This window comes from Ahaetulla prasina, chromosome 4 (genome assembly GCF_028640845.1).
Source record: "Ahaetulla prasina isolate Xishuangbanna chromosome 4, ASM2864084v1, whole genome shotgun sequence".
Taxonomy (NCBI): domain Eukaryota; kingdom Metazoa; phylum Chordata; class Lepidosauria; order Squamata; family Colubridae; genus Ahaetulla; species Ahaetulla prasina.
In genome coordinates, this window is record NC_080542.1 from 46,939,756 (window position 1) to 46,964,225 (window position 24,470).

The 24,470-nt window shown below is 40.3% G+C and overlaps 2 protein-coding genes across 4 annotated transcripts; both read right to left on the reverse strand.

Annotated features, from left to right (window-relative positions):
* Positions 1 to 2,543: 2,543 nt before the first annotated feature.
* LOC131197799 (kelch-like protein 11) lies at positions 2,544 to 13,596 on the reverse strand. Of its 2 annotated transcripts, XR_009155029.1 has the most exons (3): positions 13,032 to 13,596; positions 6,511 to 8,238; positions 2,544 to 4,735 (listed from the first exon to the last, which is right to left on the reverse strand). XR_009155029.1 is itself a non-coding variant. In XM_058182306.1 (2 exons), the coding sequence occupies exons 1-2, from the start codon at positions 13,547 to 13,549 to the stop codon at positions 6,672 to 6,674; spliced, it is 2,085 nt and encodes a 694-aa protein (XP_058038289.1). In that variant the 5' UTR covers positions 13,550 to 13,596; the 3' UTR covers positions 2,544 to 6,671. The 2 variants fall into 2 exon arrangements, 1 of the variants encoding a protein (XP_058038289.1); XM_058182306.1 differs by having other exon boundaries at positions 2,544 to 8,238.
* Positions 13,597 to 15,254: 1,658 nt separating this feature from the next.
* LOC131197222 (kelch-like protein 11) lies at positions 15,255 to 22,364 on the reverse strand. Of its 2 annotated transcripts, XR_009154912.1 has the most exons (3): positions 21,784 to 22,333; positions 19,481 to 21,213; positions 15,255 to 17,776 (listed from the first exon to the last, which is right to left on the reverse strand). XR_009154912.1 is itself a non-coding variant. In XM_058180996.1 (2 exons), the coding sequence occupies exons 1-2, from the start codon at positions 22,290 to 22,292 to the stop codon at positions 19,647 to 19,649; spliced, it is 2,076 nt and encodes a 691-aa protein (XP_058036979.1). In that variant the 5' UTR covers positions 22,293 to 22,364; the 3' UTR covers positions 15,255 to 19,646. The 2 variants fall into 2 exon arrangements, 1 of the variants encoding a protein (XP_058036979.1); XM_058180996.1 differs by having other exon boundaries at positions 15,255 to 21,213; positions 21,784 to 22,364.
* Positions 22,365 to 24,470: the final 2,106 nt, after the last annotated feature.

Genomic DNA, 24,470 nt, shown 5'->3' on the forward strand with positions numbered 1-24,470 from the left:
GGTAGCAATGGGTTTTGAAACCCATCCCTGGTAGGATCCCTCCAGTTGTAAGCTTCCCAACACTGCATTTAAGACAGTTATAGATGAATCTGTATGTAACAATGGAGATGGAGGAATAGTCTCTCAAGAAATATAACAGGCTACAGAGAGTAAGAGATAAGTAAAAAAAAAAGTGTAAGTAGTTGAAGATGGGGGTTCTGGTATTTGTGGTCATAAAGTCCTTGACAACTTTACAACTATTTAGTAGTAACTTAACTGCCTCAAAATACAGTTGGAACATTTTGGTATTTTAATTATTTTAATGCATCCACCCATTTTTTCAACTTGACTAGTGTCTCTGGAGACACTACTGTTGAAAATGGATTAAGTCCTGCCATTGATTGTGGCAGTAATGCCATAGAGCTTAAGTTGTTTGACAGGACAATTTTAAGATAAAGATATAATTTTTCAACCCAGTATGCAATTTGTCTTGAATACCAGTTAGCTATATAGAATACAATCCTGTTATAGATAGTGGATAGAAAGCAACTTTAGGTAAGTTCAGATGAACATGAGAGAACATTTTTATGTATGAAAATAGGCTTTCCTCTCTAATGCTAGTTCTTGGTTGGTTGATTAATAGATATCACAATTATATAGAGGCCATCTCACAGAATATGACTCTAGTGTACAATAAAAATCATAAAAAGCTAACACAGAGCATTCTACAATTAAAAACAGTCAAAGCTATCAGCAATAGTTGTAGAGACAGCTATCATAGGCAATAGAGCCACCTCTTTACAGGTATTCCTTGACTTATGATGGTAATGGAGCCTGTTCATTATGGTTGTAAAACAGGTAATCTATATGACCAGCCCAATTTTACAACCTTTTTGCTACAGTTATTAAGTACACCCATTGTTCACTATGGGCTGGTTTTACAAAAAACATCAAAATTTATGCTGATTTTTGGCAAAAACTTTGGAAAAAGCACTGAGGTGCTGCAAATGGCATAGATTTAGGCCAGCTGCCCAATGCCCAAAATGTGATTACATGACAGCAGAAAGGAGCTGAATGTTGGCACTTCAGCACTGGGTCACAGGTATGCCCACGGAGGTCTGTCATAACTTTGAATGGTTGCTAAGCTTTTAAGTCAAGAACTACCTGTAATTCCCAATCCCGATTGCACAACCATGTTTTAAGGAACTTCTGAAAAGATAGTGGAGCTGAGACCATTCTCGCCTGAGAGAAGAAACAGTATCTCTGAAGTCAGGCAGGATTCAAAACATATTTATTCTGCCAAGTCTAATGGGATGGGTAGAGGTAGTCAGATAGAGGCGGTTCTTCATTTTACCCAATCCCATGCCAAGAGGGATTTTAAAGATCAAAAAAAGCGTCTTGAATTGGACCTGGAAGCAAATTGGTAATTTGTGCAATTTTAAAATAGATGCTAAAGCCTTTAGGATTTTTGTTGCTCTCTTAACTTGATAGTTTTCTTGCAGATGTTTCATTACCATATTAGGTAACATCATCATGCTAGAAGGGAGAGGTTTGCTCTTAATTTATATATATAGTAGCTTGCATGTCAGTGTTGATAGGAATGTTCTGAGGTTCCTTGATTGGGTTATTGTTTACTGTTAACTTGTCGGCATTGGTAGTTCCTTGATTGGGGTATTGTTTACTTGGTTTTGTTCAACGTGTCCCAAATCTGGGATGCCTAACTCCCAGGGTATTAACATATGGCAAATTTATAAAACTATATGACAAAAATTATTATAAAAAATGTCATGTAGTACATTAGACATTCTATTATTGAAAACACTAAGGAATATGGTAAGGAAACATCTCTGAAAGGTTAATTCAGTTGGTCACGGGTTGTCTACTATATCCTGCCTTTTTTTTTCCCCAGGCAGAATTCCTTTTCTTTTACTTATTAATTTTCAACTATCTGATCATCTTCCCTTCTTCATAGCTAAATACATCTCAAAAGTGGAACGGAAACAGCCAGGTATAATATTCCAAGCCTGGTATTGCTGAACAGAATGGAACTATTTGTCAGTTTTGGAAGGCAAAACTGTATGCAGTTTGCATACATAACACCTACCCACTACCGCTAATGAAGGACTTATTAAATCATCTGGCGAGAGGCAAGGTTTTCCCCGTTAGATTTAAGGGAAGCCTACTACCGGATCCACATACGAGAAGAAGACGAATAGCACTATTACTTCGTTTTAATATTTTGATTTTTAAAATTTTATTTACACCTCAGGAACTTATTGTTAATTTAAAGCTTTTTCTGTTGGCTTTTCCTGTCATAGTTTTAAACTATGTTTTCTAGAATGGGCAGCTTCAGAATTAGGAAATAAAGATATTCCTATTTGTTGACCTTACATTGATTAGTTTGTCTTCATTCTATAAGAGACAGAGAGATATGAATAAAATGACTAGAATCTTCTTTTTGCACTACTTAATAATTCAGTGAAAGCAATTGATATTGAAGGATAAGAACTTTTGTGCTGAAAACATATCCACGAAGAATTTTAATAAGAGAGGAACAAAAGATATAGAGAAATAAAATGTTTATTTGAATTAGTCTTTAGTGTTACACAATAAAATATAGCACATAATGAATTGCATTTTAAAAAATAAAGTTTAGCGGCCAGCATACCATCTAGAATATTCTGCCTTAAACCAAGTGAAAATTCTGCATTGCAGTCTGAGAGCTAACCCATTTATTGAGGAATAAACCAAACACAAATTAGGATCATAACAGAAAAATGAAATGGGAAGTTAATTTACAAATTCTTGATCCACTATGAACTCTTAGGAGAAAGAGTTTTATATTTTATAAAGTGTTATTTTTTACTGTTTTTTTTTTCAAATTCAGAAAAGGCCAGCAAGTTAAGAGGTCCATCAGTATCAGCTTGGCATACAACTGAGCATCAATTTATATCATTAACAGATTTACAACCATTGTAAACACACTTTACCAGAATTGTAAGAGATTGATGGGAAAGAAAAGTAGGTTTAAAACCTGCTGCTTCTATAGTTTCACAAAACATTTTACAGCACAGTTGGTACTACCAGTTTCCTGCAAAATAGGAAAATTCTCCACCTTCTCCTGATTCACTCTTCCCACATCAAGTGTCATTTGCACAATGTGAGTACAAGATAGAAAGGAGCTATTCTTTTGTGGGAATTCTTGCAAATGGCTTATTGTCATACTTTTAAAAATGACTAACATAACATATTTCTAATGTTTTTTGTGGTAGATGTTATAGCAATAACAAATTACCATAATAACATTGTACTGATATATTTAGTTACTTTTTTTGTGAAAATTGAGCCTTAGTGAAACAGACACAAACACAAAACAGGAGTTCCAATATATGAAGAGCATGTGCCTATGAATATAGCCTTCAGACAACTTTACTCTAGTAATAATGCCCGTTTATTATTAAAAAAATCTGATACTTCTGTAAATCATAAAAGAAAGGCAAACCATATTTTTTTCAATAGAAATGCAACTTAAAAAAATATTGTGTCCTAAGACTCTATCTAGCTTTGATGTCTGTCTATCTTTGAACATTTCCACTGCAATAATTAGAAATACATTTTGTCCACAGAACATATTTCTAATTATTTTCACTCAGGCAGAAGTCCCAGTCATTTAATTGAAACTTTCAGGTATGCTGAGGGACATAATCTCAATCTGTTAATAATTCTAAATGGAAATATTTTTGTAGTTGTTCCTTTCGCTACAAGACAAATTTGTCAAGATTTTCATGACTAAATAAGAATAAGAAACTACATGCAAACCAGAGTTGTGCACTCAGACCAAAGGAACAAGTTAGTAGTGTAATATCCAGACATTATGAAATTCTGTCATTTGATGTGGCTGCTTTTCATACTGCTCTTACTGCTTCATACAAATTGAAATCTTCAAGCAAGGTATGTAAATAGCTGTAAGTGACTGCATTCACAAACAACCAAAGTGACTCATAACTAAAGTTATACAAAGCTTATCAGACTAAACAAGCATTTTGAACAAGCATTTTAATTAATATAGTCAACAGAATATTTGTGCTGATTTAGCAAAATATTTGCAATGCAGGCCATATATATTACTATGAAGATTTCAAATGTGTGTTTCATTTCAGGTAATTGAAATTTCTTCAAGATTGTCATTACTAAATAAATATAAAACATTTAATTTCAAGTACTACAGCTATAGATATATTGTATGATTAAAGGGAATACTGAGAGATCTAAGAAAAATAACAGATTGAAAAATTACAATTTCCAATTAAAGTTTTAAATTTTGCATACAAATGTGTCTATGCTTGGGGCTAGATTATGTTCTTAAGAAGTATATTTAATTAGTACTTCAGATAATAATTTTGACGAATGAAGTTTAGACCTTGCAGCTTTGGAATGTCAAAAGATTTCCAGAAGATAAATTGCTTTCTGAAGCAGCTATTACACCATAAAAAAAGTGACTGGTAAAAATAAAGTATCTTTAAGGCAGGCAAGTGGCATTTGATTGTTAATATCTGTGACACCGTCGGACAAAAACATGTTAGTCTTAATTTGATATTAGAATTGTTACTTCAGCCCACAAGATTAACCCTGCCCCCACCCACTATACAGCTATATAATAAATAGAAGTATTAGAAGAGCAAAGATAAGTTAGGAAAATCTGCACACATGCAATTGAAACTTACCCCAGTATCTCAGACATGAATTAGGATTCCCGCTAAATTGGAAAACAGTATCGGTCAGTCTGTAATATTCTTTTTATATTTTAAAAGACGTGCTTCTAAAATTTAAGACATAGTTATTTACCAATCAAACACCATCAATAATAATATTGACCAATATAGGCTTCTTCCATACTGATTTTATTTATCTCATCTTAGTTCTCCCAAACATAAATCTGGACTAGTTAAAAGAAAAAAAGATGATAAATTAAGAGATGAGAAAAGTAGAGCTAGAGGAAGCTACTATTTTAGATCCTTCTCAGAAAATATTTAGATGAAGAAATCAATTCTTTTTCTGAGGATTCTACTTGCACATCATTTGATGATTACATGTATCTGATCTAGATTTTTCTTAAAATTTCCTTAGACATTGTCATCACTACATCTTTATATTTCTGACACAAAGGAAAGAGGAGAAATTAAAAGATGTTCTTCCTAGCTAAAGATTGTTTCTGGAGTAATTTATTTTAATCATTTGAAGAGGCAGGATAAATAATGTAAATATATATTCAGGTTTTTAGAAAAGGGAATAAAAGATAAGTAATAAATGCAATATTACTAAATTCCTTAAAAAATACTTCAGAATTGAGACATATACCTGTGATGCAAAATAATTTAAAAATAAAATTCAATATTCTATTGGATCAACAAGCGTACATCAAATATTGCAGAAATGCTTCATATCAGTTTGCTTGCCTGAACAATTCTGTAGCGTTCTAAAACCTAAGTACTCTTAAATCCAATAAAAATACATTTGTATCATCTGGACATATTCTGCATCTTCCATTAAACTATCAGAACTTTAAACAAAATAAGACTCTGCTTACTACCAGACTGGTGGAGAGGACAAAAAGCAGCAAATAATTTATATCAAGAATTATCTTGGGTGAGAATAAATTTTATATGCTGCCATATAAAATATATAAATATAATTAGGACATGGGAGTTATGGGCTCTTAATGTCTAGAATAATTGCTCAGGCAAATTTTCTACTCAAAATTGAAGAGCCTACTGTCCACATAAAGAATGGTGTATCATTTAAGACAAAAGGCTTTGATTGTCAAAGATAAATCCTGGTAGTTAGACTTGCCCAGATGTTGACACCCAAGTTTACACAGCTTTAATCCTTCCATGAGGAACTCACAAATCCTTAGTTATGAATTAGGATCTTTTTGGTCATTTCATTCATGTTTTAAGGCCACAATTCTGAACCAATTAAATAAAATTCATTAATGAGAAATCTGTGGGGCAATTAAATAGCAGAATGATCATCACTAAAAATAATACTGATGTCCTCAAACAACTCAGAACATTTCCATTATATGAGTGACAATTATTAGGTTTACCATTTAGCAACTTCAAGTGCTTTTAGATAAATACAATTTTAAAGTATTTATAATCATGGAACATGTTGAAGCTCTTAGAAAGTTTGTGCTTTATTCCTTTTGTAAACTTTTTTACTACTGCACATCTCCAAATGTGACAGAAATAAGCAGATTTACAGCAGATTAAAAAGAGGAAATACCCCTGCAAAAGCAGATAAAAATATTTTTTAAGAAAAAAAATGAAATGGTGTTTTCTATATATACCAACATTTTACAACAAATTAGAGTATTTCACATGAGCTGTATAAATGTTAAGGAATAAGGAAAAAGCTGTGCTAAATCTTCGTACTACCTGAACACATCCACAAAGTGCAAGAACAATTCTTTTGTTGGACTCATATTTGTGGAGAAACCAATAGGCTGTAAGATTTAATATTTCTGCCTACCTCCATATTTATGGCCAGTATACACCAAATTTCCATGTGGTGCTTGTAATCCAGATCAAATTCTTAACACCAAGAAAGCTTTGTCTCCAATGATTAAGCAGTTTAGGTACATGCCAGGCATGACAATTACAGACAGGTATTTCTGATATCATTTATTCAAGCTAGCATTCTATCTGAGACCGAGGCATCCTCCGTAAACTTAAGGAATGTCGATGTATCTCCTGCATCTGCCGGATCCGGTCCTTCTGCCACATTAGGTTTTGCGGCATTGGATATTTCTGGGTACCATGTAAGGATCGAAAGGGGATTCTCACGTGACAGGCTGTAGCACGGCAGCGAGGCTGAGGCATAGGAGGAAGTAACAGCCAACGCTTCTTCTCAGCACAGTAGCGGTAGGCCTCTTTTCTGTACTGTTTATCAGTATCATCGCTGTTCTTCCATCCACCTATGATGAAGATATCATCTTTGTAATAGCAGATAGCCGCCCCTTCAATGCTAAGAACCTCTGATGGTAAGCTTTCCAGAATGTCATCAGATACTTGGTTAGAGATTTTTCTCTTGGCCTCTTCATGGTCTAGAGGATAGCTTCTGGGACAACAAGAAGCGGTGTGGTAAAAGTTGGTGTTCCCCACAGCCATTTGGAAGCAGCAATAGTTGTCAAGGAGTGGCAGAGACTCACAATCTCGCCACTGTCGTGTGTCTGCATCATAGCGAATAATGATAGACATTAAGCCATCTTCATTATCTCCATCAACTGGGGTGCGAGCTGCCATGTATACATATCTGTTGTCTATTGTAATCACTTTAACATCCCGGAGTATCTTTGGTGCAGACTCCAAATTGTGCCACTTATCTTGATCAGGGTTGTAGACAGCTACATCTTTAAAACCAGGGATAAAATTCCCATGGCCACCAATACTGTACAGGTTTCCCTTTACCTCAGTAAGTCCAAACGAATGCTTCCTGGTTATCAGATTGGAAACTTGCTCCCAAACATTTCTACCTGGGTTATATCTTTCCATGGTTTTGGCAAAGCCAGGCTCCATGGAACCTGCCACATAAAGATAGGATTCAGTTACTACCACAGCATGTCCATCAAGGTGATTGTGGGTGTGTGGTAAATTCACCCATCTATCTTCATCAATAAAATACCCCACACACTCACTCAAGTAATCACCTCCCTCAGACACACCACCAATGACCATGATAACATCCATGTTTTGGCCAAAACGAGGCAGAGATGAGATGGGGGAGTTAACTTGCTGGAAATTCTCACCCTTGAGAGCATGGCTTTCCACTGCTTCCAACACAAGTTTGAGGCATGTTTCATTGCTTGATACCAGCTTTTCAGATTTAACATGCCGAGTCAAATAGGTTGGTTTAATTTGTGACAGACGGAGAAGCTTAAAGAGCTCTCCAAAGTACTTTTCTCTTTCGTCAGGATTTCTCTGGACCCACTTTAGAACCATCTCAAAGAGAACCTCTTCTGCATCCACTGTGATTTCTGAATCTGAAAGCCAGTCCCTAATAAGGTGAAATGGCAAAGTATAGAACTCTTCATCTTCGATGACTTTGTAGAAGTTCCTCCTGATCATCTCAGCAGCCTTTAAAGCCAGCTGGTTCAAAGAGTACATATGAGCTAAGCTGTGAATGGCTACAGAGTTCGAGAGACTCAGTTTTTTCTTGAGGAATTCCCCACAGAACTCTTTTAGACGTATTAGCAAGAACCTGCAAAACAAAAAGGCAATTTAGAAATGCCACTAGAGAATTATTAGCTAGTATTTTATATTTAACTTGTATTTTGCTTTCCACCAAGCTGACATTCAAAAATGTCAAGTACCACTGTTTTTTTTTTAAAGGTGTCAGAGCTGAACTTGTCTTTAAGTGTCCAGCAGTCCCCCTTCATACTATAACTCAAGTAATTCAGAAACTGCACTGGGAAGAAATGGTGCCATAAGAACGTTCACCTTGGTAAGGTCCATGTTCAATGCTGTCATGCTATAGTGTATTTCTATACTTTGTTCTATTGTACTAACATCTTGATATGCCTTATAGCAGCTGTCACCAACTGGTGATCCCCGAGAAAATTTTGGTGGTTCATGGAAAAATCTTCGTATTTTTGCCGGTGTACCCTGGTGGAGGAGTGCGGCGCAAGCGGGCTGAAACAGTGAGCTTGCACTTGCACAGCATCAGCATTCCACCTCGCTATATTTGCCCAGCCAGTGGCACAAAGCAGCCCTCGTCTCCTGCCGCTTAGGACTCAGAGCAGTAAATGGTGACTGGTCCGGGGAGCAGCTGGATTTTGCTCTCTATTGCAGATGCCAGATTGGCCGCTGCAAGCTCTCATCTCTCGAGGAGCGCTCAATAAAGTGGCGTGGGAAACTTTGGCCAGGCTGCTTGAGAGATGAGAGCTTGCAGGGGGCCGGTCTGATGTCCGCAATGGAAAGCAAAATCTGTCCCCTGAACAGACGCCGTTTACAGCTCCAAGTTCCAAGTGGCAGGAGACAAGGGCTGCTTTGCTCCACCAGCTGGGCAAATATACCGAGGCGGAATGCTGATACTGCACAAAATGAAATAGAAAAAAAGAGACAGAATGAAAGAGAGGGAATGAGAAAGAGAATGAGAGAGAGAGAGGGAGGGAGAGAGAGAAAGAGACAGAGAGAGAATCAGAGAGTGAGAAAGAATGAGAATCAGAATGAGAGACGGAGAAAGAGAATATGAGAGAATGAGAGAGAGAGAGAATGAGAGAGAGAGAGAGAGCACTGCCTTCTTGGAAGAAGTGCTGGAGGGGCCGAAGGGGATATCTTGCATTAAGTATGATCCCCCCACCTCAATTTTGCGAGGTCGGCGCAGCAGACAGTGGTTCTTCCCAACACGCCTTGTTTCTCCAGAGCATTCCGCCCCCCCTCCAGCTTCTCCCTGCCTCCTTCTCCTGCTGCTGCTGGTGTCTCTTACTCAGCCAGAGGGAAAACTCAAAGGGCGCTCTGCTGCCCGGCTTGCCCGCCTCCCCGGGGAGGTCGCCCGGGGAACCGTTCTCTTCGCAGCTCTTGCTCGAAGCCGCCTGGCTTCAAAAGGGACTCGTGGAGAATCAGAGGGAATCAGAGCGTGAGACAGAGAGAATGAGAGGGAATCACAATTAGAGAGAGAATGAGAGACATAGAAAGAGAATCAGAGAGTGAGAGAGAAAGAGAGAATGAGAGAGAATCAGAATGAGAGAGAAAGAGACAGAGACAGAATGAGAGAGAGACAGAATTTAAAAGAATCAGAGAGAGGGAATCAGAATGAGAGAGAAAGAGAGAGTGGGAGAGAGAGAGAGAGAAAGAGAGGAGGGAGAGAAAGAGAGAGAAAGAAAGAGAGGGGGAAGAGAGGGGGAAGAGAAAGAGAGAGAAAGAGTGGGAGAGAGAGAGAATGCGAGAGAGAGGGAGAAAGAATGAGAGAGAATGAGTGGGAGAAAGGGGAGAGAGAAAGAGTGGGAAAAAGAGAGAATGAGTGAGAAAGAGAGAGTGAATGAGTGGGAGAGAGAGAGGGAGAGAGAAAGAGTGGGAGAGAGAGAAAGAATGAGAGAGAAAGAGGGGGAGAGAGGGGAGAGAGAAAGAGTGGGAGACAGAGAGAATGAGTGAGAAAGAGAGAGTGAATGAGTGGGAGAGAGGGAAGAGAGAAAGAGTGGGAGAAAGAGAGAATGAGTGGGAGAGAGAGAGGGAGAGAGAAAGAGTGGGAGAGAGAGAGAAAGAATGAGAGAGAAAGAGGGGGGGAGAGAGAGGGAGAGAGAGAAAGAGATATGGGAGAATGAGAGGGAGAGAAGGAGTGCGAGAGAGAGGGGAGGGAGAAAGAAAGAGAGAAAGACAGAGGAGGGACAGTGCCTGAAGATCCCATCCCATCACTGGGACTCCAGGTGCTTCAGCAAGCGACGCGCTGGATTCGTATTAGTAGTCCGCGGCAATGGTGGGTTCCTACTGGTTCTGCCTGGTTCTACCAAATAGGTAGTAACTTTAGGGACTAGTTCTCCGAACTGATAGTAAGGACAGCCTGGCCACGCCCCGAACTAGTTCCCCGGTCACTGCTTGCTTGGCCACCCGATGCATCTATTGGACAGTAAGCTGGCCAGAGCTGGGAAGCGGCTGGCTGGCAAAGAAGCCTCTCAGCTGCCTGGCCACAGGGCAACGAAAAGTCCTTCACCTGGTGAGAAGAAAGCTGCACGTGTGCAAAGGTGGCAGCTGCGACCGGAGGTCTTTCCGGTGCACTGTGCCAGTGGCTGGATGGAAAAGAAGCCTCTCGGCTTCCAAGTTCAGCAGCAGGCTCAGTCCCTTCACAGGGTCACTCTTCTCCGCACTTGAGAAAGATCAAAAGGCACAGAACAGCCTTTAAGGAGAAAGTTGGCATAGCCACCTAGACAAGGTAAAAGAAAATGAACCACTGAAGGAAGGAGCCCCTCAAAGCTGCTGGCGTTGCAGTCACCCCCCCTCCCCGCAGCTTGGAGCTCCAAGCAGAAGAGGTCCTCGGCTGTTGCGAAGAAGCGGCAGCTCTGGGTGCGCCATGCCCACTTCGTTCTCTTTGAGAGCAACTTTGCAAAGCTGCTCTCAAAGAGAATGAAGCAGGCGTGATGCACCCAAGCTGCCGCTTCTTTGCAACAGCCGAGGATGGAAGAGTTCGCTCAGGAGAGATGCTGGTGAGGAAGGTGGCTGCATCCTCCCCATAGCCTGAACTCTCTGGGATGGGTATAACAAGTGTGGGGAGGCGAAGGGGAGCGGGCTCAGCCCCCCACATGTTGCACCCCCCTCCCAGCCTTCGCCTGCGCCTCCAGCATCTCATGAAGCTGCCACCATTGGAGCTGTGACAGGGATTGAGGCAGCCCGGTAAACTGGGCGCCCAAAAACAGCACGGAGGTTCCCCCCAGTTCCTTAGCTTCCTGGCCTGCAGCTGAGTCCTCTGCCCTGAGCCAGTGGATAGAGGTAACCCTCCCCAGCCAGATCTTTCAGGATTTGACTTGGAGGAAAGTGCAGCTCATGGCTGCTACATTTCGCTGTGCTGGACCAGCAAAGAAGAAGAAACAGCCAGTGGAGAGCACAGAGCTGCTCCAGTCCACGTGTTCTCCAGGTCAGCGGCTGTTTCTTTCCTTCGTTACTCTTTATGGGAAATCATTTGGCGCGGCACAGCAAAATTTAACAGCCATGAACTGTGCTTTCCTCCAAGTCTCATCCAAAAAGCTCTGTGCAGAGAAAAGCTCCTGTTTCCTCTGCTGCCCACAGAGCTTAGACTAGAGGAAAGCATGGCTCATGACTGTTAAATTTTGCTGACCCGCACCAAATGCTTTCCCATAAAGAGTAACGAAGGAGAGAAAAAGCCACTGACCTGGAGAACACATGGACTGGAGCAGCTCTGTGCTCTCCACTGGCTGTTTCTTCCTCTTTGCTCGTCCAGCACAGCGAAATGTAGCAGCCATGAGCTGCACTTTCCTCCAAGTCAAATCCTGAAAGATCTGGCTGGGGAGGGTTGCCTCTATCTATTGGCTCAGGGTAGAGGACTCAGCTGCAGGCCAGAGGAGCTGAGGAACTGTGGGGAGCCTCCCGTGAGTTGCACCCTCCTCCCAGCCTTTGCCTGTGCCTCCATGCTGCCAGCGTCTCCTGAAGCTGCCGCTGTTGGAGTCGCAATATAGATGGGGGCAGCCCAGTAAGCTGAGCGCCCGAAAATGTTGCGGAGATGCGGGTGAAGGCTGGGAGGAGGGGTGCAACACGCAGGAGGCTCCCCACAGTTCCTTAACTCATCTGGGCTGCAGCTGAGCTGGCGGAGGCCGTGCAGGGTGCGGCTGGGAGCGTGCTAACATTGCCCTCCCCGGGTGCCAGAGTCTGCTGTTGCCATCACTCCTGACCCGCCTGCTCTGGCTGCAACCACGGGGAAGGCCCGTCAGAGGTGAAAGGGGGCACTTTTCAGCCAGGAACGGCAACAGAGGGAAAGCCGAGACGACCACTGCCATCCCCCTGCGTCCTGTCCTGGATATGGGGCTGGAGTGTCATAAAAAAAAGTGTAAAAAGTCTCAAAGATTTTCGCTGCCGTTTCGGTGAGCGTGGCTTGGTGGGGGGGGTCATGTGACTGAGTGCGTGAGTGATGTCAGGTTGGCCACGCCCACTCTGTCATCTCCCTCCCCACCTAGCTACACCCATAGAACCGGTAGTAAAAAATTTTAGAACCCACCCCTGATCCGCGGGATTTAAAATGATGAATTTGGTGGTCCCCAAGGTCCAAAAGGTTGGGGACCCCTGACTTATAGCAAGCCAGACCGCTAGTCCTTCTAGCAAAGTAGTCTACTCCAACTAAAGCCACCACTGGTTTACACTGGAGCCCAAGATCCATTTTCACCATTCCAGGGGAGGAGGCACAGAATGAGCATCCCTGGTTGCCTTCACTGACAACTTCCTTCACCCATCAGAACCTCACCCATCAGAACTCAGGGAAACCGACATACATCAGTCGGTTGGTGTCTGATTTATCTTAGCCTGACGCTTCGTTCCTCCTTCCCGCCTCACCTGTCGGCCAACTCCAGGACCTCGTGCACGTTGCCAGGACTGACGCGAATGGTCCCCGTGTACATGAAGCTGATGACCGCCTCGATCGTCTCCGGGTCTGGTCCCGCTCCCGAACTCCATTTTCGTAACTCCACCCGCCCCGAGCGGGACTCCGCGAAGTCGCCCAGAAGGAGAGGAGCGAAGTATTCGGTGGCCGCTGCCAGGACCGAGCGGTGCGCCCGGAACTCTCGCGGCGGGGGCTCGGAGCCGGAGGAGGCCCCGCCCACTCCCCCCTTCTCTTCCTCCTCCTCCTCCTCATTGCTGCCGCCACTGAAGGCTAACGTGACGTCACAGAAGAGGCCTAACCGCCGCTGTTCGTTCTGGCGGCAGGCGAGGTCGGAGCAATGGGCCACGCACGAAAATACCTCCGAGTCAGGCTCTGAGTCTGGCCCCGCCTCGCCCTCCAGGTCAGGGAGGTTGACATCTGCGTCGCCGTGGCCTCCTGCGTCCAAATCACCGCCACCTCCAGCCGCCGCCATCTTGGCTTCTCCTCAATCGACTCGAACACTTTTCCCATAGCTACGTCCAATTACGTCACTTACACGATAATAGAGATATGAATATATTATACTTCCGGAAATAAATATCGCCGTTTGAGACGATAGATAAAAGAATGACAGAGAAAAAAATTCGCACAAGTTATCTTGTTTGTAAAAACTGCTTTCTCTTTATTTAGGATCACTTCACCAATTATTTTTTGAATTAGTATGTTCATGTTTATTCTTAATTAGTCGAAATAGAAAGAGGAAGTTAATCTCTGACAAATTAAGATTTGCAGAAAATCACAAATTAAAAATCAGATGGTCTTCCTGAAAACAAAATAAACTTTTAAAGCCAGTAAAAAATATTTTAAAACGTAATGGAGTTAATCTAAAATTATACTAAATTACAACTGAAATTTAATATAATTAGGAGCTGCTGATATAGTTCTACAGAGGAATTATTGAGTCTGCACATCTATTAACTGTCTGGTTTGGCTCTGCAAGCCAACAAGACAGACACAGACTTCAGAATCAAAACTGGAGAAAAAGCAATTATTATCAATCTGCCTTCCATTGTGGACCTGTACACTGCACGAGTCAAAGAGGGCTGTGAAAATATTTACAGACCCCTCACATCCTGGACATAAACGGTTTCAACTCCTACCCTCAAAACGATGCTATAGAGCACTGGACACCAGAACAACTAGACACAAGAACAGTTCCCCCTACCTCCCCAATGCCATCACTCTGCTAAAGAAATAATTCCCTCAACACTCTCAGGCTATTCACATTAGGCTGCATTACTATTGCTATTAGTCTTATCGTTCCAGTCACCCATTTCCTCCACTTGTGACTGCATGACTGTAACTTTGTTGCTTGTAGACTCACGATTTATAGTTATATTTTTTCCTGGTATTTGATTGTTTATTGTACTGTATGACTGTCATTGTGTGTTGTGCCTTGTGATTCTTGACGAGCGTATCTTGTCTTTTTATGTACACTGAGCATATGCACCGAAGACAAATTCCTTGTGTGTCCAATCACACTTGGCCAATAAAGAATTCAGTTCAGTTCAATTCAATTCAATAGATAATTAAGTCAATAATTGATTTAAGAATTTAAGAATTCTAATGCTGCCACCTTTCTTGGAATCCAAACCTGGTATGTCACTTATGTGAAACAAGTAAAAAGTTCATTCTTCTCATTTATAGAATGTGGCTAGTTATCATTATGCTTAAGGCTATATTTACTGAATACACTAAACCAAATAGACCATATTCTAAACAAGTTAAATAGTACAGTTAAAAATTAGCCCATTGTCCTATACATTGTCCTTTAAACCATGATTAAACTGGCAAATCAAGCCACATAAGACGTTCTATTTCCCCATGTTGTACCTTGGCAACATCATTATTCAAAGGCAGATAATTTGCTCATGGAGATATATAAGGTTGATGTTTTTCAAATTCTTTCCTAAACATTCTCAGGAATTTATTCCCCATTCCAGTGCCAATGCTGTTGTACTATAAGAAGGCATTTTGCTTTATTTATCTAGTTTGGTCCTTTGTTGATCAGAGCCATTAATTGGAAGGGGGCATTTTAGATCAGGAGAGCAGGAATGTGAATTAAAGGATCCTGAATTAAATGATTTGTTCATTTTCTATCTTGCTGCAATCACAAATAACAACACGAACAAAAGACAAAGAGAAATAAAATGTTTATTGAATTAGTGTTTAGTGTTATACAATAGTAATACAACAAAAATTGCATTAAAAAAATAAAGTTTAGGTTTCAGCATAGCATCTAGAGATTTCTACTGAACGGGGGTGAAGTTTACATTGCACTCTGAGAACTGACCCATTTATTAAGGAACAGACCCAAGGCAAATTGGGATTACAACAGAAAAATGAAAGAGCTATTTTATGATTTCCCAGACTTTACTGGAAAAGGTTTTATATTTTATAAAGTTTTGTATTTTTTACTACTCCGATTCAGAGAAAGCCAGAAGCTGCCAACTACAAACCTGCAATTACTTAGATTGCTTTCAGAAAAGTGATCCATAATTAAGGGCAAATATATATACCTCTATTTTAGCTTGGCATGCTACATGACATGCCAATGTAATAGTAAATTAAGAGATCCATAAGTCTTAGCTTGGCATATCAACTGAACATCAATTTCTACTATTAACAGATTTACAATCCTTGTAAACATATAACCCCTTGCTAGAACTTCAAAGCTATTGATGGGAGAGAAAACTAGGCTTAAAATTAGGTGTTTCTATACTTTTCCAAAACACTGCAGAACAGCCAATACTTCCAGTTTCTTTCAAATGGGGAACACCTTATCCTGTGTTACTCTTCCTATGTGAAGTGTCATTTGCACTGAGAATTCAAGATGAAAGGTGCTTATAACAATGTCATTCTTTGTGGCAACTATTGCAAGTTACTTGTCACTTGGTTAAATTGTGACTAACTTAAAATCTTTTTGATACTATGTTTTTTGTTGTAGAGGTTATGAAAACAACCAATGTATCATTGCACTTAAGTGAATCAAGCAGTTAAGAAAATTCGGCTTCCCCTATTTGCTTGTAGGAAGCTGGCTGGGAAGAATATACGGTAAATTACATGACCCTGGAATGCTCCATTCCAATTACTAAACACCTGAATTTTCATCAGGTAACCATGGGGAAGCTGTGAGTGTTCTAAATGTGCATACTAGTTGTAAGTCTCTTTTTTCAGTGCTGTTATAACATTGAACGTTATATATTGCTAACCAAATAGTTGCAAGTAGAAGACTACCAGTACCTTAATAATATTGTACTGATATATCTAATTAGCTTTGTTATTAAAGGTGCTGTGAACAGAAAGCAAGAGATCAAACACTGTATATGAATATGTGCCTGTGCAGTAATAATGTCTGTTTATTATAAAAAGATCTATTATAGTAGGATCATAAAATAAAGGCAAACTGTGGAACCATACATTCTGTCAGTAGAAAATTAGTAATTTATAAAAGATTGTTGTCTCCTAAGTCCCTATGTAGCTTTGAAGTCTGTCTGTCCCTGAACATTTCCACTGCAAATTCCTTTGGTTGTAGGAAATAACAAAATGTATTTATAATTATTTTCACTTAGGCAGAAGTCTCATTTATTTAACTGAAATTCTCAAATATGCCAAGGAACATAATCTAGATCTGTTATTAATTCCAAATGGAAATATTTTTAAAATCTGTTGGAGGATTTCCCTTTGCCCTTTGTCAAAGTTGTCATGCCTAAGTAAAGTTAAGAGATTTTTACATAAAAGCCAGTGTTGTGCATTCAGACCAGGGAGCAAGTTAATAGCATAATATCCAAACACTACATTAAGAAACTTTGACTTTTCACGCTATGTATTATACTATGCGACTGCTTGCTACAGAGTGCTCTTAACTTGACATGCAAACTGAAATCCCCGAGAACAGCATGTGAGTAGCTGTGACTTCATTCACAAGCAACATCCGAAGTGGCTTATGATTTTAAAATACAAAGCTTACCCAGATTAAATAAGCATTTTAAACAAGCATTTTAATTAGTATAATCAGTATATTAACTTATTTGTGGTGATTTGGCAAAGATTTGCAAAGAATGTCAACTATACTTACTACAAAGTTTTCAAATTGTTTAATAGGGACATGACTATACTGTAAGCTTAATCCATTTTAATTATATTTAAAAGGTTTACTGAGATATCTAAGAAAAACAGGCTGAAAAGCTGTAATCCCAAATTTTAAAAAATTAAATTTTCCACACAAATGTGTCCAGGCTTGGAGCTAGATAATGTTCTTAAGAAGGGTACTTCTTAATTAGTACTTCAGATAATAGTTTTGAGGAAGGGAGTTTAGATCCCTGCACCTTTGGAATATCAAAAGATTTCCAGAAGATAAATTGCTTTCTGAAGCAGCTATTACCCATAAAAAATGGCTGATTGTTAACAATAAAATATCTTTAAGGCAGGCAAGTGGCACAACGACTGTTAATGTTTGTGACTCTGTGGTACAAGAACATGTTAGTTTTAATTTGATATCAGGATAATTACTGCAGCCCACAGGTTTACCATGCCCCCCCCACTTACCACTAAATAATAAAAAGTAGTATTAGGATGGCAAAGATAAATTAGGAAAACCTACACATCCATGCAATTGCAACACTTACCCCAGTATCTCAGACATGAATTAGGTTTCCTGCTAAATTGGAAAACAGTATTGGTCAGTCTGTAACATTCTTTTAATTTAAAAAAAAATGCTTCTAAAATTTAAGACATAGTTATTTCCCAATCAAACACCATCAATAATAAATAATATTGCTCAATACAGATCTTTCCCATACTGATTTCATCATCTTCATGTTTCATTTTTGTGCTCCCAGCAATAAATCCAACTTGTCAAAAGAGAAGAAAAAGCAAGAGAGATGAGAATAGCAGATGAAGTGTTTGATATCTTTTTCAGAAAATATGTATAGATGAAGAAGAGGCAAATTCTATATTTGAGGATTCTACTTATACACCATTTGGGGACCTCATGCACCAGGTCTTGATTTTTCCTGAGTCTGTCTTAGATATTGCCATCACTACATCTTTATTTATCACATTTATGACCCAAGGCCATAAGGGGAGATGAAGAGGGGCTCTACCTAAGGAAGGATGATTTCATAGGTTAACATGTTTTGACACTTTGGGATATATATCTGTAATGGAAAGGAATTTATAAAGTAAAATTAAATTCTCTCTTGGATTAATAAACTAAGGTTAAATATTGCATAAATGTTTTATATAAATTTGTCTGCCTGAACAACTCTACAGCATTCTAAAACTTCAGTATTCCTTGAACCAATAAAATATATATTTGTGTCATCTGAATATATTCTGTATCTTTCATAAAACTACCAGAATCTACAAAATAGGATTCTGCATGCTACTAGGCTGGAGGAATGGAGAGAAAGCAGTAAGTTACAGTATCTCAATTATTTCAGTGAGAATAAATTTTATATGCTGCCAAAAGACAAGACTTGGACAATATGGACTCTCAAGTCAAGAATATTCAGGCAAATTTTCCAATTGGACAGCCCTGCATCCAGTACTGTCCACACAAAGAATGGTATCACATTAAGACAAATGGATTTGATTGTCAAAGATAGATCAGATGGTATTGAGACTTACTTACCCAGATATCGACACCCATATTTATACAACTTTAACCCTGCATAATGAATTCTTAATTGCTTCAATTATAAATTAAATTCTTTTGGTCTTTTCATTCATATTTTAAGGCCACAATTTTTAACTGAAAAAAATTAATGTGAACAAGTGGGGGTACTGAAATGAAGAACAGTAATCACTAAATATTATAGTGAAGTTCTTAAGGAATTTATATTTCATTAGATAATAGTGCATGGTTCAACTAGCAAAATTTATAACTAATACATTTTAACAATCTCAAATGCTTTTGGATAAATAAAACTATAAGGTATTTATTCACAGAACATTTTGAAGTGCTTAGAAAGTTTGTGCTTTATTCCCCTTAGAAGAATTTTTATTTTAGCTATTTTACATTTTCAAATTTGAGAGAAATTCATAACAGAAAAGAAATGCCTCTGCAAAAAAACTTAGGAAAACCTTGAAATGGTCCATTACATATATATCAGCACTTTAGAACAAACTGAAATACTTCACATGACCTGTGTAATGCTTAAAGTGAGATGAGATGACCCAAAACACAAAAAGCAAGCCTAATACAAAAAAAAATGTAAGGGGAAAAAAAAGGCTGTGCTGAATTTTTAATTATTACCTGAACACATTCACAAAGTGCAAGAACAATTATTTTGTTGGATTCTTCATCTGGATCACATCTGTGGAGAAACCAACAGGCTCTAAGCATTTTACGTCTGCTTACCTTCACATTTATGGCTAATATACACCAAATTTCCATGTGGTGCTTGTAATCCAGATCAAATTCAACACCAAGAAAGCTTGGTCTCCAATGATTAAGCAGTTTGGTGGTTATTAGTCCATGTCAGGCATGACAATTAGACAGGTATTTCTGATATCATTTATTCAAGCTAGCATTCTATCTGAGACCGAGGCATTCTCCGTAAACTTAAGGAATGTCGATGTATCTCCTGCATCTGCCGGATCCGGTCCTTCTGCCACATTAGATTTTGCGGCATTGGATATTTCTGGGTACCATGTAAGAACCGAAAGGGGATTCTCACGTGACAGGCTGTAGCACGGCAGCGAGGCTGAGGCATAGGTGGGAGTAACAGCCAACGCTTCTTCTCAGCACAGTAGCGGTAGGCCTCTTTTCTGTACTGTTTATCAGTATCATCGCTGTTCTTCCATCCACCTATGATGAAGATATCATCTTTGTAATAGCAGATAGCCGCCCCTTCAATGCTAAGAACCTCTGATGGTAAGCTTTCCAGAATGTCATCAGATACTAGGTTAGAGATTTTTCTCTTGGCCTCTTCATGGTCTATAGGATAGCTTCTGGGACAACAAGAAGCGGTGTGGTAAAAGTTGGTGTTCCCCACAACCCTTTGGAAGCAGCAATAGTTGTCAAGGAGTGGCAGAGACTCACAATCTCGCCACTGTCGTATGTCTGCATCATAGCGAATAATGACAGACCTTAAACCATCTTCATTATCTCCATCAACTGGGGTGCGAGCTGCCATGTAAACATATCTGTTGTCTATTGTAATCACTTTAACATCCCGGAGTATCTTTGGTGCAGACTCCAAATTGTGCCACTTATCTTGATCAGGGTTGTAGACAGCTACATCTTTAAAACCAGAGATAAAATTCCCATGGCCACCAATACTGTACAGGTTTCCCTTTACCTCAGTAAGTCCAAACGAATGCTTCCTGGTTATCAGATTGGAAACCTGCTTCCAAACATTTCTACCTGGGTTATATCTTTCCATGGTCTTGGCAAAGCCAGGCTCCATGGAACCTGCCACATAAAGATAGGATTCGGTTACTACCACAGCATGTCCATCAAGGTGATTGTGTATGTGCGGTAAATTCACCCATCTATCTTCATCAATAAAATACCCCACACACTCACTCAAGTAATCACCTCCCTCAGACACACCACCAATGACCATGATAACATCCATGTTTTGGCCAAAACGAGGCAGAGATAAGATGGAGGAGTTAACTTGCTGGAAATTCTCACCCTTGAGAGCATGGCTTTCCAGTGCTTCCAACACAAGTTTAAGGCATGTTTCATTGCTTGATACCAGCTTTTCAGATTTAACATGCCGAGTCAAATAGGTTGGTTTAATTTGTGACAGACGGAGAAACTTAAAGAGCTCTCCAAAGTACTTTTCTCTTTCATCAGGATTTCTCTGGACCCACTTTAGAACCATCTCAAAGAGAACCTCTTCTGCATCCACTGTGATTTCTGAATCTGAAAGCCAGTCCCTAATAAGGTGAAATGGCAAAGTATAGAACTCTTCATCTTCGATGACTTTGTAGAAGTTCCTCCTGATCATCTCAGCAGCCTTTAAAGCCAGCTGGTTCAAAGAGTACATATGAGCTAAGCTGTGAATGGCTACAGAGTTGGAGAGACTCAGTTTTTTCTTGAGGAATTCCCCACAGAACTCTTTTAGACGTATTAGCAAGAACCTGCAAAACAAAAAGGCAATTTAGAAATGCCACTAGAGAATTATTAGCTAGTATTTTATATTTAACTTGTATTTTGCTTTCCTTCAAAAACGTCAAGTGCCACTGTCTTTTTTTAAAAGGTGTCAGAGCTGAACTTGTTTTTAAGTGTCCAGCAGTCCCCCTTCATGCTATAACTCAAGTAATTCAGAAACTGCACTGGGAAGAAATGGCGTTATAAGAACGTTCACCTTGGTAAGCTCCATGTTCAATGCTGCCATGCTATAGTGTATTTCTATACTTTGTTCTATTCTAATAGCATTTCGATTCGCCTTATAGCAAGCCAACCGCTAGTCCTTCTGGCAAAGTAGTCTACTCCAACTAAAGCCACCACTGGTTTACACTGGAGCCCAAGATCCATTTTCACCATTCCAGGGGAGGAGGCACAGAATGAGCATCCCTGGTTGCCTTCACTGACAACTTCCTTCACCCATCAGAACCTCACCCATCAGAACTCAGGGAAACCGACATACATCAGTCGGTTGGTGTCTGATTTATCTTAGCCTGACGCTTCGTTCCTCCTTCCCGCCTCACCTGTCGGCCAACTCCAGGACCTCGTGCACGTTGCCAGGACTGACGCGAATGGTCCCCGTGTACATGAAGCTGATGACCGCCTCGATCGTCTCCGGGTCTGGTCCCGCTCCCGAACTCCATTTTCGTAACTCCACCCGCCCCGAGCGGGACTCCGCGAAGTCGCCCAGAAGGAGAGGAGCGAAGTATTCGGTGGCCGCTGCCAGGACCGAGCGGTGCGCCCGGAACTCTCGCGGCGGGGGCTCGGAGCCGGAGGAGGCCCCGCCCACTCCCCCCTTCTCTTCCTCCTCATTGCTGCCGCCACTGAAGGCTAACGTGACGTCACAGAAGAGGCCTAACCGCCGCTGTTCGTTCTGGCGGCAGGCGAGGTCGGAGCAATGGGCCACGCACGAAAATACCTCCGAGTCAGGCTCTGAGTCTGGCCCCGCCTCGCCCTCCAGGCCAGGGAGGTTGACATCTGCGTCGCCGTGGCCTCCTGCGTCCAAACTACCGCCACCTCCAGCCGCCGCCATCTTGGCTTCTCCTCAATCGACTCGAACACTTTTACGTCACTTACAGGATCAGAGAAATATATACTTCCGGCGGGAAAAAAATCGCCGCTTGAGGCGATAGATAAAAGTATGATAAGGATAAAATTCACACAAGTTATCTTGTTTGTAAAAATTAGTTCTTTTTAATTAGGAGCGTTTCAGCAATCATTTCTTGAATTAGTATCGTCAGGATAACTATCCATTCTTATCTAGTGGAAATAGCTCGTTTTGTTTTAAAGAGGGAGTTAGCACATTCAGGAAATTCCCCACTTGCAGAAATGCACAAACTAAAAATACAAACGTTCCGTCTTAAAAGTTAACTTTAGATGACAAAAACATTTGTTTAATGTCTCTCAATACCTGCCTGCAGTTTGTTTTATTAAATTTATGTCATTAAGTAAATTTTGCCTCTTACACCGAATCATTGATAATCCAATTAGTGGGATTGCTAGCCATGATTTATGCAACGTTATGCGACGACGTGCAATCTACAGCTCTCAAATAAATATCAAATTGTAATTTTTAAGCCCGGAAAAATTATTAAAGAGAATGGAGGTAAAATAAATTATGATATTGTTGGAATTTAAACATAATAGTAAAGAAAAATAAATCAAAAATAATATTCTAATCGCACTGTTGCTTCCTTGAATCCAGTCCTGGTATGTGCAGTAAGTAAAAAGTGGATCCTTCTGATTTGTTGTTTGTCAGAAACCATGATAAACTAATTAATGGTTAGTGTAAAACAGCATGTCTTATTGTTTATTGAATAATCACATTGTTGAGTTCAGACAAAATGCAAAACTATAAACTAGAAAGTTAGCACCCACCCCTCTCCTAGAAGAATGAAATATATTGAGAAATATTTTTTAAAAGGCAGAATATTATATTTCCCTAGATGAGAAATGGAGAAACATTTTTTTAGAGGCAGGAAGCTGGCTCACTCTTAATAGCCCCCACCTTTCTTAATAGCCCTCAGCAGATGTCAGCACTTAAAGAGATAAAGAGATAGCTAGCTCTATTCATAAGCAAATTCCCTCCAGCAAGGTCTGAACTGAGGAGCAAATAACATGGGTTTTAACTGCAATTAACTTGTGTTAACTATAAAAAGAAGGGAAACATGGGACTCAAAGTTCTCTCTCTCCCTTTTTATAGAGAGACCCACTTTATCAGGGTACCCTAATAAACTGGTTTTAAATTATCTTCTGACTCAGTTGCTTATTGAAAAGGTAAACAGAGGCAGAATCTAGAGCCAGATTTGGCTTTCAGAACTGTTGGAAGAAATATCCATCTGGGTTCAGTTCCAAGTGGGGACAAAGACACTGGAAACATGGAGACTGCTTGGAAAGATGGTTTAATGGTGGCCAGGATCACATGGCTTGAGATCCTGAACAGAAAAAAAGGGCCGAGATCCTGTGTGCTCCCTGGCTTTATGCTTTTTCTGAGCTTTGAACTTTCTGGGGCACAAGAAGAGTACCCTGATTGGCTGTCAGACTCCCAGGGGGTGGGGGTCTTAGCTAACATTGTAGGTTGTCCCTCAAGCTTGCCTGAGCCTTGCCATGTGGTGAGTTTCTGTTCTAGATGGGTTCTATTATGATGCAGATGGTGGTTGACAAAGGTGGGGGGAAATGAGTGAGCTTAGCTGAGGCTTTAATGGCCCATTGACAAAGGTGGGGGGGGAGTCAGGAAGCTGCTTTGTCTTTAAAACATGTTTCTCCATTTCTCATCCAGGGAAATATATTCTGCCTTTTAAATATTTTCTAAAATATTTCATTCTTCTAGGAGGGGGGTGGGTGCTAAATTCCTACAGAGCAAAGGTAGGGTTAGCCCTCAGCCACTGTTGGAAGAAATGTCCATCTGGGTTCAGTTCCAAGTGGGAAGAAAAACACTTGAAACATGGAGACTACTTGGAAAGATGGTTTAATGGTGGTGTAGGAATTAAGCACCCACCCCCCTCCTAGAAGAATGAAATATTTTAGAAAATATTTAAAAAGGCAAAATATATTTCCCTGGATGAGAAATGGAGAAACATGTTTTAAAGACAAAGCAGCTCCCTGCAACTTCCTGCCACCCCCCCACCTTTGTCAATGGGCCATTAAAGCCTCAACCAAGCTCACTCATTTCCCCCCACCTTTGTCAATGGGTCAGAGGTAGAAACTCAAT

What these genes read in the sequence shown, in the direction of transcription:
- LOC131197799 (XM_058182306.1), bottom strand. Translation starts at nt 13,549, where the DNA reads ATGGCGGCGGCTGGAGGTGGCGGTGATTTGGACGCAGGAGGCCACGGC. An exon ending in GTCCTGGAGTTGGCCGACAG is followed by an intron (nt 8,239 to 13,031) that starts GTGAGGCGGGAA and finishes TTTGTTTTGCAG; the next exon opens with GTTCTTGCTAATACGTCTAA.
- LOC131197222 (XM_058180996.1), bottom strand. Translation starts at nt 22,292, where the DNA reads ATGGCGGCGGCTGGAGGTGGCGGTAGTTTGGACGCAGGAGGCCACGGC. An exon ending in GTCCTGGAGTTGGCCGACAG is followed by an intron (nt 21,214 to 21,783) that starts GTGAGGCGGGAA and finishes TTTGTTTTGCAG; the next exon opens with GTTCTTGCTAATACGTCTAA.